Below are 17,524 nucleotides of genomic sequence, written 5' to 3'. Positions count from 1 at the left end.
CATCCCTGGTACTGAGAAGCAGCTTTAAGATTGGAAAACGAATAAGACGCCAGTCCGAAAAGAATCCCAATTCTCTTTTTCAGAGAGTACTCTCCGGCATTGGCACATTAATTAGCTTGCTTTTATCGCTGATCTCTCACGCTGTAGCAAGTCTCGAGCGACCGAAAAAAAAAATAACCATAGATGACTCCTGTCTGCAAGAAGGGCAAAAGAACGGACCCCTACAATTATTGACAAATATTATGAACATCGGTTTGCTGCAGAATTCTTGAGCTAATTCTTACTTTGAATTAATAAATTTCCTCGAAACACAAAATCAGAAGAATTTGGAAATCATCATTCGTGTGATACACAGCCTGCCCTTTTCTGGTACGATATCCAGAATGGTAACAGACGGATTCCATATACATACATTTCTGGAAAGCGTATGATACAGTACCCAACTGCAGGCTGTTAACGAAGGTCCAAACATAGGGATTAGTTTCCAAGGTATGAGAGTGGCTGGAAGACTTCTTAAATGATAGAACCCAATACATTGCTCTCGATTGCGAGTATTCATCAGAGACAAAGTTATCGCCAAGAAAAACCCAGGGAAATACAATAGGACCTCCATTGTTCTCTACAGGGTGTTACAAAAAGGTACGGCCAAACTTTCAGGAAACATTCCTCACACACAAATAAAGAAAAGATGTTATGTGGACATGTGTCCGGAAACCATCGCACAAACCATTACGGTGCTGGAATGCCTTGCTCCGTCTTATTCAAAACCGAGGCCACCTTACGAGGGACAGTATCGTCAACTTTCACAACGCCCACCCGTGGGCTACGGAGCATCCCCGTGGTATAGCTGCAGCGATCTATCAGTACCGTTTCAACATCAATGTGTGTGTGTTTGGGGTGTTTATTGGCGAATACCTTGCGGGGCCAGTCAACCCTCCACAGCGCCTCAAAGGCAAGGCAATACTGCACCCTTTAATAGTACGAAGGGTAATGTGGCTACTACAGCATGGTGCTCCAGCTCACTGCCCTCTTGAGCGTGAAGCTGAAATACTGGTAGACACAGGTCATTCCCACTTGCCTAGTGTGTTCTCCTGGGTGCTTTACATCATTGAAACCTACACTGTCAAGGATCTTTCATCTCCACCTTCAAGTGGGTGTACCTCCCTTGAAACGCATTTCCGGTATTATGTTCTTCTGACCTGATCGCTCCTCTCTCAGCAGTCGCTTCCTACAGTTTGTCCCCTGGTGGAAAACTCACCCTGTATACACAAAGAATATGAATGGTAGGGTAAGCAGCAACTGTGAATGCTGACTGATGACTGATGACGCTGTAGGGTATGGGAAAGTTTCGTCGTTCAGTAGAACCATGGTGGTGTTGCTTGACACAGTCGCGTCAATTACTTATCTAGTTATACCGTTGCAAAACTGTGTGAAATGGAACGAGCGCATAAGGTTGGTTGTAGAGAAGGCGAATGATCAGCGTGGTTTTATTGGGAGAATTCTAGGAAAGTTTAGCACATCTGTTATGGTGACCGCGTGTGATACACATCCGCGACCTATGCTCGAGTATTCTTGCAGTGTCTGCGATCACGGCCAGAACGTATTAAAGGAAGCCATTGAACCGATTCGGTAGTACTGGCTACCTCCTGCTGTGTTCAGTATGGTGGCTTGCGGTGTACGTAAGTAGATGTACATTTACGAATATTCTTTCCTCTCGCTCCCTTCCGATCAGTCGCTGTCTGTGGTCTTTGTTATTGGCCTTCCGAAAAATGTTTCCTTACTACTGGACTTCTTGTGTTACGTCTCCCATTTTATATTATTTTTTGTGTATAGTATCAGTGCTAAAACGGAAAATTCCAGTAAAACATACAGTGCATCCCCACTGAAAGCAATAAATGAACGATTAAATAGTACAATTTACAATATTTTAATTAAATAAGAGGAAATGTTTATAGTGATGAAAAACGCGTTTCAATAGTTGCATGCAGAGAACCAGTATTATTAAACTATTTATACGATAGTTACTGATAAAGTGCACCACTGAAAGACCAATTTAACTGATATTACTCCCAAAGTATCTGGATTCAATATACGAGTATTTATGATGCTCAACCTCAAATAATTTATAATCACAATGTCGACATAATTGCATTGATGAAGATGTTTTTAGAATGGCACGTACTATTCTCCTCCAGAGTAAGACACAGTTCCCATGCGACTCACTGTCGCACTCCTGCAGCGCGCGCTTGCTCAGCAGAAAACAGGGCAAAGGTCGACAGGAACGTGGTGACGTGTCGTAGTAGTCGAAAAAAGCATAAATACAGATCGACACCGACCTAATTATCTCTTTTGTACGTGGCTGTGAAAATTTTGGATACACTGCCCAGAAAAGACTGACGTGCGAAACAGAGAGGCCTGAGAGACGTTATAAAGGTGTGTTTACACCTGTAGGACTTCCGCTGCGCACTAAACGTATGCAGCCGTTGCACGGAGTCAAGGAAGCGAGTGCGCAGGTGAGAAGTCACACATGCTTCTCAGTTGCGCGCACGGGAACGCAAGTGTGTCCCCATACCAGACGGGGAGCACAGCCTCACGGCGACTAGCCACAAGGCGCACAGGTACAAATGCACCTTAAGGGGCGACCAGAAATTTTCTGTTTGAGGGGTTTGCTGAAGCGTATAATCAAACGCAGAGCAACTCCGATGCCTGTGTATAAGTACGGACGAGGAAGCATAGTGTGATATTCATGTCTTTCGGACGTGTGTGCGGTAGGTGCTGAAACGTGATCAATGACGATGTTATTACCAAATGCATCAAAACAGTACCAACGTTCCGTTACTCTTTCATTGGCTGCCAAAGGACAAACACCCGTAGACATTCACAGAGAATGAAGAATGTATAAAGGGCAGTATGTCCGTCAAAACCACCTTTGCGGAAATGGGCGCCAAGTTCTGTGCTGGGAATTTCTGGAGGGGGGGGGGGAGTTCTTTTATTAGAGAATCCTCATTTGGGACAGAAGGAAGAAAGATTCTACGGCTATCAACGTATGCGATTATCACGTCTTCGGTCCCTTAAAAAATTCCTTGAAGAGCCTGTGCAGCAGGCAGTTACGGATTTCTTAACGCTAACTTACTCTTTTTTTTTTTTTTTTTTTTTTTTTTTTTTTTACCAAAAGGGTATCTTCACCTGGTGCGTCAGTGAGATGACTGCCTCAATACTCACGGCGATTTTGCTCGACTGACATTCCTTTTCTAGACTGTATGGTTTTCGAGCGGTAACTTTTTGATCGCCCTTGTAACATCAGCCTAAAACAGGAGACCAACAGCTGGTCATACGTTGTGTTACAAAAATGAACAGCATAGAGACAGAAGTGACGACACTTTCTTCAGGGTCTGACCATCATTTTGCAGGACAACGCTGAAGTACGTACAGTGTAAGCTGTTACTGATTTGTTTGACTGATGGGGCTGCTAAGTGCTATACCACCTACTATATTCAACTCGATTTCTAATCTGTCGGAAACACTTCACGGCATTCGCTTCAGAAGTGCAACAAATTCGTCGGGCAATAGACTGCGCCGGTCGAACTGTCAACACAACTGGCACTGCAAAGAGTATCCTAACAATTCCACGAATTATACACACTGCTGGTGTCTACTTGGAAGATCAGTAAAACTTTGAAACATGTATCTGTTTTGTACGAGCTGTAAATAAATAGTTGCCACTATTAAAGTTCCAACTCTCGTAGTTATTAGTGCAGTTAAATCTAATCCCGTAGCCGAGGGTTCACCAATGATCAGGCATGTTGGGGCGTTTGCAAGTGGACGCTACACCGGTTTCCTGGTTCGTTCAGCGCAATCATTCCGCGTCCAGCCGCGATTACAAATTTTAGAGGACAAACTCTTGGGATATATATCCCTTATGGGCCTTGCTAAGCCGATCTAACATTCAGTTGAATCGTGTTTAAGTTCAATTTATTTCATCCTCTTTGTTTATTTTATATTCCTTCTATTCTTAATAATGTGTAGTCCTTCCGTTTTTTGTGTGTCTGCTCCCTAAGAGAAAATGAAATTTGGGTTATTTTGGACCACGTATCTCAATTCAGTAAATAGTTGACCCCTTGCAGTTAATAATCTTTCATGATTTCTGTAAGAGCCGACACCGACAAGTCATTTATAAGGGGGCTAGTTTTTCTCATTATTCAATCCGTATCTGAGTTCATGGGGACAACCTGTATCTTGATCGATTCAGTCGGGACAGATTATTAAAACATCTGAAACATTGGAAAGGTTGATTAGCTCGAATCGATGTATTGCAGTTTTTGAGCCAAGAATGACAACTGCAGTAGTACATGCCGGTTACCATGGATGAAAACGTGTTAGCAGTGGACGCTAGGACAGAAGAAGAGTTACATGTAAATGAAGAATGAAGTGAGGCCTATACGTTCCGATCATTCAACGTAAGTACTGGCAGTGGAAAATCTGTGTCTAACATTATGTAACATGATTCTCACTGTGAAATGTGGAGGTAGACGAATGATGATAGGGGTCTCCATTTACTGGTTTTCTCTTGGTCCACTGGCTGTACCTCGTCGACCGATGAGTGGTGCGACACCTTGCAATGGCAATAATATGGAAGCAGGCCTATTAATTTGCAGCATAACTGCATTCTCATTCACTGTTCGGAGGTTTTAATGTATAACTTGACGAAATGTAAGTGAACACGTTTGCAGATGGGTAATGTACAGGATAAGGAAAAAGGAACTGCAGTGAGAAAATATACCGACTTTAAGAAAAGAAAAAAAAAATTAAAGGTAAAAAATGAGGATATCTATATCTAATTTCGTACTTCGCAAGCAACCTTAGGTGTTTGGAAGGGGGTACTTTGTGTACCAATGTCAACTATTTTTCCCCTTTTTCCTGTTCCAGTGGCGAATGGTGTTCAGGACGCGTGATTCTTGGTAAGCCTTGCAAATTTTGTCTTCATGGTATTTTCTCGAGACATGTGTAGGATGAATCAACATTTTGACTGACACTTCTGGTAACGAAATCCACCGACATTTTAACAGCAAACTGCACTGGGTTGCTCAATGCCTCTCTTGCAGCATCTGCCAACAGAGTTGGCTGAGCATCTCCGTGCAGCTTTCGCGCTTACTAAACGAACCTGTGACGTGACGTACTGCTCGTCTTTAGGTATTGTCTAGTGAAGGGCCCAGACTGACTGGCTTTATTCAAGTGTCGGTCGAACAAGAAGTTTGAACGTTACCAGCTCGTAGGTGGACTACATCTCCTGAAGATTCTTGCAATGAATATCAGTCTGGCATCTGCCTTTCCTACGGCTAGTTCAGCCTAGTCTTTCCACTTTAAATCGATCCATGCGTATTTGCCCAGATGTTTAATGGGTGTATTTTCAGCAACTGTTCGGTATTCTTGTAATCATACAATTACTTGGCTTTCCGGTTATTTATGCCTAGTGAGCTTCAGTTGTTTGTGATGAGGCGTCAGCTGACAATTCCTGCACTATGGGTCCTTCCTCTTCAGGTCATCTTTCTCCATTTCGCTGTAAGTTTCTACCGTTGCAACTTCAGTGCATACAACTGCACCATTCACGAACTGCTTCGCAAAGCTTCCGACGTTATCCAGTAGGTAATTTACATGTACTGTGAACGGTAATGGTCTTACAACACTTGCTTGGGATACCCCAGAAGTTAATTACCGTCCGAAGATTTCTTTTGTTAAGAATGAGACGTTGTGTTCTGTTTGTTTGCTAAGGACTATTCAGTCTGATCAGAAAGTTGGCTTTATATTTTGACGCTCATCTTTTCATTCTTAGACATAGAGAAAGGTTTCGAGTATGCAGTCAAGTAAGATGGCAGAAAATGGGAGCTCTAAAATTAAAAAAAGAAATCTGTGTTTAGAAGTTCTAAGAAGAGCAGTCTAATGTAGGGACGAGGAGTATCGCATTTACGGTTGATTATGCACGTGGAACATGCAGTGTAGGAAGTGAATGTACCTCTATGAGAAGATTAAAAATGAAAGAGGACCTATTATCAATTCTCAGGTTTGCAAATAACTTAGCTCTCTTCGTGGTACGCAAGGAATACTTAGAACTGTTAAGCAACAGCAGACACTGCTGACTACCCCGGTACACAGGACGCGAGTCATCTGCGAAAGGGAAAACTTCGCAGCGGAAATATAACACTTGAAGGAAGTGTTCCGCAGAAATGGCTGCAGTAAAGCCTTTATCTGTAAGGCATTCGAGAAGAGAACAGAGAAAGGAAACCAAGGAAGCGAGGAAGAAGACAGGAGTCTCGCTTTCCCTCCTTACTTAGGACCACTCTCAGCCAAAACTGCGTGGCTGCTTGAAAGATCCAACTTAAAAAACTGTTTTCCGACCACCGCTTAAGATGAGAGAGTACCTTGGCTTTGCGAAAGACCCGCTGAAACTGAAGGTACCTGGGATACTGGTATACAGGGTGTTCCATTGATCGTGACCGGGGCAAATATCTCACGAAATAAGCGTCAAACGAAAAAAACTACAAAGAACGAAACTTGTCTAGCTTGAAGGAGGAAACCAGATAGCGCTATGGTTGGCCCGCTAGATGGCGCTGTCATAGGTCAAACGGATATCAACTGCGTTTTTTAAAATAGGAACCCCCATTTTTATTACATATTCGTGTAGTACGTAAAGAAATATGAATGTTTTACTTGGACCTCTTTTTTCGCTTTGTGGTAGATGGTGCTGTAATAGTCACAAACATATGGCTCTCAATTTTAGAGGAACAGCTGGTAACAGGTAGGTTTTTTAAATTAAAATAAAGTTTGAACATTTTATTTCCGGTTGTTCCAATGTGATACATGTACCTTTGTGAACTTATTTCTGAGAACGCATGCTGTTACAGCGTGATTACCTGTAAATACCACATTAAAGCAATAAATGCTCAAAATGATGTCCGTCAACCTCAATGCATTTGGCAATACGTGTAACGAAATTCCTCTCAACAGCGAGTAGTTCGCCTTCCGTAATGTTCGTACATGCATTGACAATGCGCCGACGCATGTTGTCAGGGTTGTCGGTGGATCACGATAGCAAATATCCTTCAACTTTCCCCACAGAAAGAAATCCGGGGACGTCAGATCCGGTGGACGTGCGGGCCATGGTATGTTGCTTCGACGACCAATCCACCTGTCACGAAATATGCTATTCAATACAGCTTCAACCGCAAGCGAGCTATGTGCCGGACATCCATCATGTTGGAAGTACATCGCCATTCTGTCATGCAGTGAAACATCTTGTAGTAACATCGGTAGAACATTACGTAGCAAATCAGCATACATTGCACCATTTACAATGCCATCGATAAAATGGGGGCCAATTATCCTTCCTCCCATAATGCCGCACCATATATTAACCCGCCAAGGTCGCTGATGTTCCACTTGTCACAGCCATCGTGGATTTTCCTTTGGCCAATGGTGCATTTTATGCCGGTTTGCGTTACCGCTGTTGGTAAATGACGCTTCGTCACTAAATAGAACGCGTGCAAAAAATCTGTCATCGTCCCGTAATTTCTCTTGTGCCCAGTGGCAGAACTGTACACGACGTTCAAAGTCGCCACCATTCAATTCCCGGTGCATAGAAGTGTGGTAAGGGTACAATCGATGTTGTTATAGCATTCTTAACACCGACGTTTTTGAGATTCCCGATTCTCGCGCAATTTGTCTGCTAGTGATGTGCGGATTAGCCGCGACAGCAGCTAAAATACCTACTTGGGCATCATCATTTGTTGCAGGTCGTGGTTGACGTTTCACATGTGGCTGAACACTTCCTGTTTCCTCAAATAACCTAACTATCCGGCGAACGCTCCGGACACTTGGATGATGTCCAGGACACCGAGCAGCATACATAGCACACGCCCGTTGGGCATTTTGATCACATTAGCCATACATCAACACGATATTGACCTTTTCCGCAATTGGTAAACAGTCCATTTTAGCACGGGTAATGTGTCACGAAGCAAATACCGTCCGCACTGTCTTATACGTTTGTGACTATTACAGCGCCATCTGTCATGAAGCGAAAAAAGTGGTCCAACTAAAACGTTCATATTTCTCTACGTACTACACGAATATGTAATAAAAATGGGGGTTCCTATTTTAAAAAACGCAGTTGATATCCGCTTGACCTATGTCAGCGCCGTCTAGCTGGCCAACCATAGCACCATGAGGTTTTCCCCTTCAAGCTAGACGCGATTCTTTCTTTGTAGTTTTTTCGTTTGATGCTTATTTCGTGAGATATTTGGCCCGGTCACTATCAATGGACCACCCTGTATACTGTATTTCTTATAAATGTGGCCACGAATACATCGAGCAAAGGCAGTACTGCGAGGAACACATTAGGTACGTACGACTGACACACGGAGAAACCACCGATAGAAGAGCGGAGAGTGAAGGAAGACCACACTTTGGAATTTCAGAACAACAAAATGCTAGGACGAGTAAGCACCTATTTGGACAGCACTATAAATGAATCCATAGAAATGAGGATTCACGAGATACTAGTTCCAGCTGATCTGCGTTTACAAGTCTCTAACATAGTAAGCAGTTGCAAACGAATGTAGAGTTTACAGTAATTCGGCCAAGATGAATAAACTTTGAGAGCATAGACTAGCTTACAGAGCTGCGTCAAACCCACAGAACACCAAAGTATATAAGTTGCAAGGCCCATGTTAAGACACGGAAAGGGAACAACAGTTCTGCAGCGCAGCAAGAGGTCTGACAGGGAAAGTATGAGAAAGTACGTCGCGAAAATACGTAATTTCAATTAGAAACACGCGATTGAAATGAATATTCCGGTATATGTAAGATGCACCACTGCATCAGTAGTGTGTGGTGCAAGATGGAATTTGGGTCTGACGCGAGTTGTACTAGGTTAGTCCGTGCGGATGTGGTGACCTCTGCGTCCGAGTGACATAGTGGTCACCGCAGCTGCATAGTAAGTAGGAGACCCGGGATTGAAACCCGGCCTGGCCTAAATTTTCTACTTGATCCATTAAAATAAATCAAAGCCCACTGGCATCTAATGTCTTTAATTTCTTTGTGACTTAAAGAAAATGTTTATTTGTTCTTCACGGGTAGGCCTCATAGTCTAGTAGTAATTAGAGTGCCTGGAAACAAAGTTTTTGTGACGTTGCAAGGTAATATATTGGAGAAATCCCAATGAAAAGCCATGATTAACTTCTCGTAGCTGGGTTAACAGTCATCTAGAATTTTATATATATAACATTATGGTCGCCTTTCTACTGTAAAATTATTTATTTGTAGAACCTAGTTACTATTTCGACTTTGTGGCCATTACCAAGTGGAAATACTTCCGCTTTAGTACAAGTCAAAACCTCAGTCATCTGACATAATACAGAAACTTATTTTATCACAACGTGTTCTGATACTACTTCTTGCATGCGTTGCCGTCTTTTAATTGTATTTTAGCTGTATTGCTCAAAATCTGCTTCATTTTGCTCGCATTTGTAACATTTTGTAGAGAAAATTTATCTTTTTTTGTTTCATACAGAATAGAAGCTGGTTTCATCGCATGAGGTTCTGTGGACTCATGTCCATTTGTTATTGCCTACGAATACATGTGTGAGCTACTCGATTTAATTGCGTTTTATTGTATTTAAATTTTTGTTCGCTTACGTTTTTCGTGCTTTCTCGCATTTAATGGAGAACTTTATGCCAGCATCTTTTGACAAAATCGGTTACTAATACTACAAAACATACTCAGTCGTAGGAAGCAGCACCATTTAGAGCAGAATTACGTACTTCTCTTTCAAATGGTTCAAATAGCTCTAAGCACTATCGTACTTAACATCTGAGGTCCTCAGTCCCCTAGACTTAGAGCTACTTAGACCTACTAACCGAAGGACATCACACACATCCATGTCCGAGGCAGGATTCGAACCTGCGACCATAGCAGCAGCGCGGTTCTAGACTGAAGCGCGTAGAACCGCTCGGCCACAGCGGCCGGCTGCTGTTCTTTCCTTGACAATATGTAATAAAGTTGAGTACCAGTTCTGTCAAAAGCTGCTAATATGGACTTCTCCTTTAAATACGAAAAAGTACGAAACCAGATGCGAACAAAAATAAAAGTAGAATTCAAGCAGTATTATTACAACGCATTTAAATCGAGCAGATCACACAAGAATTCGCAAGCAAAAACAAATGTCCACAGAACACTGTGACGAAACCAGCTTCTGTTTCATATAAAACCGACACAAATAAGAAATCACTCAGTCCACACAAAACTACTGACGTGAGCAAAAATCAGTCAGAACAAGAGCGACATTTTTCACAACACAATTCAATGAGTGCAATACACGCACGAAGTCGTAATCAGGAACACAATGCTGTAAAACCAGCTTCCGTTTATTACGACTTTAAGTGACCCAATGAGAAAACGAGTTGATGGACTGATAAACTAGCAGCGCTCTAAGTGGCCTGGCAGCGAACCAAGGTCGTGTTACCGGAAGTCACTGTATCGGTTTCACCCTATCCCCGCGCCCCCACCCCTCTGCCGATTAGACCAGTCTTCGGACTGAAGAAGAGCTCAAGAACACTGTTTTTCTTGAAGACGCTATATAATTAGTGTAATTTGGCATAGCAGAGAGAGAGAGAGAGAGAGAGAGAGAGAGAGAGATACTCACGGCTTGCGCAGGATCATTCGCATGGTGGCGTCGGGCCCGCGCTGGATGAGCGAGTTGAGGCTGGAGCTGAGCTGGTCCTCGGCCTGTGCGACGTCGTCCTCTGTGGGCATCGCCATAGCGCCCTCCATGTCCTGCCAGAACTGGTACAGCAGGTTCTTGTCTTTGAACGGCTGTTCGCAGCTCACTGTCGACCACACAAACATGCTCATCAGGCAACAGGAAACTTTATTTGTTACTGTTTTATAAAAGCTACTGATTTATACTCATATTTCCTTCACGTAATGTCTGCAGTGTGTCAGTTCTAGGTTTGCAAATTGGCTTCTATGATAGTAAATCCCCCTTCTCCCAACCCGCAAGAACCATGGGCCATGCCGAAGTGGGTTGGTTTGCGAACCTCTATGATACAGATAGCTGTATCACAGGTGCTACCTGATCGGGGAGTGTCTATGGACAGGCCAGACACGTACATCATTCTTTAAGAGCTAAGTAGACTCTAGAAGGGAATATATACAGTGTGTATTCTTTCCAACATATTGAAAAGAATAGACACTTTGAATAAAGACACAAAGAAATTAGACATTAGCTGCCAATGGACTCTGATTTACGTCAATAGGGAAATTTGAAAATTTGCGCCCGAGTATGATTCGAAACTTCGTAGTTGGCTTACTAGGCAGACATGCCGACCACTACGCCATCTGGGCACAGTGGTGACAACACAACTGCACGCACTACCCAAGAATGGACATGTGCGACAGAACAGACACAACATATACAAGGTGTTACGAAAAGGTACGGCCAAACGTTCAGCGAACATTCCTCACACACAAAGAAAGAAAATATGTTATTTGGACGTGTGTCCGGAAACGCTTACTTTCCATGTTAGAGCTCATTTTATTACTTCTCTTCAAATCACATTAATCATGGAATGGAAACACACAGCATCAGAACGTACCAGCGTGACTTCAAACACTTTATTACAGGAAATGTTCAGAATGTCCTCCGTTAGCGAGGATACATGCATCCACCCTCTGTCGCATGGAATCCCTGATGCGCTGATGCAGCCCTGGAGAATAGCGTATCGTATCACAGCCGTCCACAATACGAGCACGAAGAGTCTCTACATTTGGTACAGGGGTTGCGTAGACAAGAGCTTTCAAATGCCCCCATAAATGAAAGTCAAGAGAGTTGAGGTCAGGAGAGCGTGGAGGCCATGGAATTGGTCCGCCTCTACCAATCCATCGGTCACCGAATCTGTTGTTGAGAAGCGTACGAACACTTCGACTGCAATGTGCAGGAGCTCCATCGTGCATGAACCACATGTTGTGTCGTACTTGTAAAGGCACATGTTCTAGCAGCACAGGTAGAGTATCCCGATAACGTCCTCCATTGAGCGTAGGTGGACGATGAAACTAAAATGATCTGTAACATGGAAATTAAGCGTTTCCGGACACATGTCCGCATAACATCTTTTCTTTATTTGTGTGTGAGGAATGTTTCCTGAAAGTTTGGCCGTACCTTTTTGTAACACCCTGTATAATTAAGATGATTACAGCCAATGATCCCTTTAGTACAGACGCACACCATGCTCGAACTCTTGTGGCAATCGGGGAGATGCTGCGAATACTAAGGTCATTGAACTGTGGCATTACTTCACTAGTGTATAGAATAAATTGAGAAATTGGATCTGACGGGAGCCATGCTAGGGCAGCACGTGTGGTTGTAGCGGCCACTGTGTTTGGATGGTTTAGTTCAAAATCGCTCTGAGCACTATGGGACTTAACTTCTAAAGTCATCAGTCCCCTAGAACTTATAACTAGTTAAACCTAACTAACCTAGGGACATCACACACATACATGCCCGAGGCAGGATTCGAACCTGCGACCGGAACGGTCGCGCGGTTCCAAACTTTAGCGCCTAGAACCGCTCGGCCACTCTGGCCGGCGATGGTTTAGTGGTCACCGATCTGCCTAGTAAGCAGAAGGCCTGGATTCGAATCTCGATCCGGCACAAATTTTCAACTTACCTCATTGAATAAATCAGTGCCCACTGGCACCTAATGTCATTAATTCCTTTGTGTCTTGACACAACTCTTCCTTTAAGACGACTAATGGCAAAGAGACTGGAAAGGAATCTGAATAGCCAGTTAGTATCCATTATCTCGAAAAGGCGTATGACACAGACACACTCAAGAAACTGAAGTTCTGAGGAGGAGTCAGCTTGAAAACTATATCCAGCCTATACAAGATTGCAGAGTGTGTAAGAAAAGTGGGGAATGAAATTTCGTCACAGCCTTTCAAAATTACCAAAGAATTAAAACAGGAATGCTACTTGTTTCCTACATTATTTAAAATATGGTAGCGTCGTTCCGAACGTAATTCCTCCTTTTTTGTGGTGATTTCGGATGTTTGCGCCAGATGTCGTTGGTGAAGTGCTAATGCTTTAGCTTCCTCTTTCATTTGTAGACGGTTCTGCTGTTCTGCATTAGTTGGCACTAGCAGATGTGTGTTCCAAAATAGAGTCTGATATGGACGCGCGTACAAAACAGCGATGAGCGTTTGAATTCCACACTGCTGAAGGAATTGCGCCGATTGAAATCCATCGTCGCTTGATAAAGTTGTGTAGAGACGATAGAATAGACGTGAGCAGTGTTAGGCGATGAGTACAGCATTTTCAAGGTAGTGAAATGGGTGTGCATGACAAGCCACGGCCCGGTCGATCCGGCGCAGCTGTCATCCCTAGCAATGGAGAACGTCTTGATCAACTCATCCGTGCTGATCGGCGGATAACGACCAGAGAATTGTGTGCAACGCTGAATGTCGACTGTCTTGCCGTGGAAACAATGCTGGAACATATTGGTTATCACAAAGTCTCTGCGAGATGGTTTCCGCGGAAAAGACTCATCGAATGGAAATTTGGCGGGACCTGCTGGACCAATGTGAAGTTGGTGACAATTTTCTGAATGACATCGTCACCGGACATGAGACGTGGTGACGCTACTACGAGCTGGAATCCAAAAACTTAGTCCATGGAATTCTCCGTCAAAGAAGAAATTCAAGTCACAGCCATCTGCAGGCAAAGTGATGTGCAAAATCTTCTGGGACAGCCAGGGTGTGGTTCTTTTAGATGTCATGGAGCCTGGAGAAACCGTCAGTTCAGCACGCTACAAGACGACACTGACTAAGCTGAAAGCCCGAATTTCCTGGGTAAGGCCAGGGAAGAAGACCAACTTTCACCTGCAATGTGGTAAAGCCAGGCCTCACACCAGTGTTGCAACCACGCAACTCACTGCAGAATTCGGCTAGACTGTCTTACCGCATCCACCGTAAAGTCCCGATTTAGCGCCTTCAGACTTCCATCTCTTTCGGCTTCTGAAAGACGGACTACAAGGCGAACATTTTCAAGAGTCGGATGCTGTTGTCAAAGCTATAAGAAAGTGGTTAGCCTCCGCTGGTTCCGATTTTTATAAGCGTGGCATGCAGACTGTGGTTCATAGTTGGTGAAAGTGCGTAACGAATGGTGGTGACTACGCGGAAAAATTACAGTGGGTAGCTGAAATATTGCTCTATTTAGCTACGCTGTTGTGATTTGTAGACCTCCTGTAGTTTCCATGAATGAAAATAAGAGGCATTACTTTCGGAACGACGCTCGTACATTCAGATAGTCTCAGACCGGTGGAGTAGATAATCTGCAGGAATGGGCATTCTAATAACAAAAGATCAATGTTTGTGTATCTTGTTCTCCACATACGATCTGATAGTGGTGGCCAATAAAGATGATATCTCTCTATGCCAAGAAAATTATTTGAAGAATACAATAAGTGGGGATTGAAAGTAAATTTTCGAAAGACTTAACACCTGTGCGATGGGGGTAATGCAGGAAGGCCAGCACATAAAGGCACGTGAAAAAAATAAATATTTGGGTAACATAATACCGGAAGATGGAACAAGTAACTGAGAAACACAGCAACGAGTAGCCCATTGGAAAGCAGCAATCCAGAGGGTAAACCCTGTGTTACTGTATCCTAAATATACCTTGGAAAGTAAAGAAGGTGCTCTTTAGAAGCATTGTAGAGCCTGTAACGATCCATGGATGCGAGTGCTACGAGCTTACTTGAAAAAATAAAAACAAATTGAGAACTGTAGAAATGTACTCTCTCAGAAGGTCGTGCATGACATCTCGGCGAGACCAAGCAATAAATACAACGATTAGGGAAATGACACATACTAAAGAAAGCATCACACATAGAATAGAAGAATGGCTGCTCGCCTGATATGACCATACAACACGAATGAGAAATGACAGATAGCCAAAGAAGATCTTGATGTACCATCCTCAAGGAATAAGGAGAAGAGGAAAATTGAATGTTGTCTGGTTAGAAGGGGTAAAGGAGCCTATGAAAGAAATAGAAGAAGAGGAAGGAAGAATAGAAACACATAGCGACAGATTTGTAGGATGCGGTGACAGCTATAGGAACCCCACAGGAGAAAAAAGGTAAGGGCAACAGTTTTTTCAGCAGTTGCAGGGCCAGCAATCTGGATGACTGGCTAATATAGCCCCATAACATGAGCCAGCAAGGTCTTGCTATGTTGGTACCGTGAACGGCTGAAAGCTAGGGGAAAGTATGGCCGATATGTTTCCCGAGGGTGTGGAGCTCCACTATACGGCTTAATGATGGTAGAATAATCATGAGTAGAATACTTCAGAGGTAAAATAGTCTCCCATTTGAATCTCTGGGCGGGGACAATTCAAGAGGATGCTGTCATCAGGAGAAACGATACTGCCACTTTACGGATCAGAGTGTGGAATGATATAATCATTTCTGAAAAAGAGAAGTTCGTTAACATCGAATATTAATTTAAGCGCTAAAATGACTGTTCTTAAGGGATTTGTATTTAGTGTAGTCTTGCATAGTAATGAAACATGGACAAAAAGCGGTTCAGATAAGAAGAGACAAAAAGCTTTTCAAATTTTGTTCTAAAGGATAATGTTGATACTCAGCATGGTGGCTGATTAGCTCTCATTTCCCATTTATGGCCGCTCGCTCCCATCAGCCACTGCGCTGAGTGTCCACACGGTTTGCGCGGATAATAACTGGAGAAGGTTTTGGGTAATATGCTGGTATAAGCTGTCGCCAAAGACGTAGCGTGAAGATCGATAGTAGATGCTGGATGAAGCACACCTATCACGAGAGAGGCCAGAGACACACCGTCGAGCAACATACCGACAACGCCCTCTCGACAGAAAGTATTCAGACTGCCGCCGCTGACCGGAGGGCCTCACTGACTCACTCATCGAGTTTGACATCTGTCAGTACAATTGCAGAGCGGGCTCAGTTCACATCAGAGACTACAACAGTACATAACGACCAGATTAGTGACCATAGCCGGACTAGCAGTGAGACAAATTTATAATAGCAAGATTACCGATACTGTCCGCAAGAGGACTATTAGTGGAGAGCTTGTACCACAAAACATGGACCCTATTTAAGTTAAGTACCCGATTCATGTAAATAAAGAACCATATTAATTCACGTATGCATTTGTGTTGTAGAAAGAGGATACCAGCCACCCATAACAACATCCTCTCCTTTGCTTCCTTGCGGTAGAAGACTCTACAAGTAACAGTAGTGGGATTTTCTTATATTCGAGGAGAATAGAAGCAACGTTCAGGAAGTTAACAGGAAAGTGTTAGCGGTCTATTTACTTTTAGTCCAGTAACCAGATACGAAGTAGTTTTAAGTACATTCAGTTATCAACAGGAGTTAAATCATTGTTACAAGTCCATTTACTAATTAAGAAGGTCCCACGGGTCAGACAAGGCTCGCATCGTTTATTAAAACACTTTGAAAGTGTAAGCAGTATCTAGGAACGCTGACGAAATCTTTTGTTTTCATATCGTTTGCTAATTAAGCTGCCTTACGGAAACGCGTGCATCACACGTTATTCAGCTTACAAGGTCAATGGATGAAGTTGTCATGGCTTCGTGACACATGAGAAGGATATATTGTTGTGCTGTAGACAGTAATGGTAAGTTGCTATGTTAGAAATTCATTTCAGAATACGCAGTACAAGTTGACGGTACTGCCTGTCGACATCCATTGATGCCTCTCATTAGAACGTTGCTGAAATACACTCCTAGAAATGGAAAAAAGAACACATTGACACCGGTGTGTCAGACCCACCATACTTGCTCCGGACACTGCGAGAGGGCTGTACTAGCAATGATCACACGCACGGCACAGCGGACACACCAGGAACCGCGGTGTTGGCCGTCGAATGGCGCTAGCTGCGCAGCATTTGTGCACCGCCGCCGTCAGTGTCAGCCAATTTGCCGTGGCAGTCTTTAACACTGGTAGCATGCCGCGACAGCGTGGACGTGAACCGTATGTGCAGTTGACGGACTTTGAGCGAGGGCGTATAGTGGGCATGCGGGAGGCCGGGTGGACGTACCGCCGAATTACTCAACACGTGGGGCGTGAGGTCTCCACAGTACATCGATGATGTCGCCAGTGGTCGGCGGAAGGTGCACGTGCCCGTCGACCTGGGACCGGACCGCAGCGACGCACGGATGCACGCCAAGACCGTAGGATCCTACGCATTGCCGTAGGAGACCGCACCGCCACTTCCCAGCAAATTAGGGACACTGTTGCTCCTGGGGTATCGGCGAGGACCATTCGCAACCGTCTCCATGAAGCTGGGCTACGGTCCCGCACACCGTTAGGCCGTCTTCCGCTCACGCCCCAACATCGTGCAGCCCGCCTCCAGTGGTGTCGCGACAGGCGTGAATGGAGGGACGAATGGAGACGTGTCGTCTTCAGCGATGAGAGT

The 17,524-nt window shown here is 43.9% G+C and overlaps 1 protein-coding gene across 4 annotated transcripts in view; it reads right to left on the bottom strand.

Annotated features, from left to right (window-relative positions):
• LOC126354710 (rap guanine nucleotide exchange factor 4) overlaps positions 1-17,524 on the bottom strand; it is a 1,235,035-nt gene that overhangs the window by 140,016 nt on the left and 1,077,495 nt on the right. For all 4 annotated transcript variants that reach the window (XM_050004554.1, XM_050004556.1, XM_050004555.1 and 1 more), the window contains one exon: positions 10,698-10,881. In XM_050004554.1, coding sequence (XP_049860511.1) covers positions 10,698-10,881 — 184 coding nt within the window. The remainder of the gene's footprint in view (positions 1-10,697; positions 10,882-17,524) is intronic.

Source organism: Schistocerca gregaria, chromosome 3 (assembly GCF_023897955.1).
Source record: "Schistocerca gregaria isolate iqSchGreg1 chromosome 3, iqSchGreg1.2, whole genome shotgun sequence".
In the NCBI taxonomy this organism is placed as follows: Eukaryota; Metazoa; Arthropoda; class Insecta; order Orthoptera; family Acrididae; genus Schistocerca; species Schistocerca gregaria.
The sequence above is the reverse complement of the archived record's forward strand: the minus strand, read 5'-3'. Positions and strand labels throughout refer to the sequence as shown.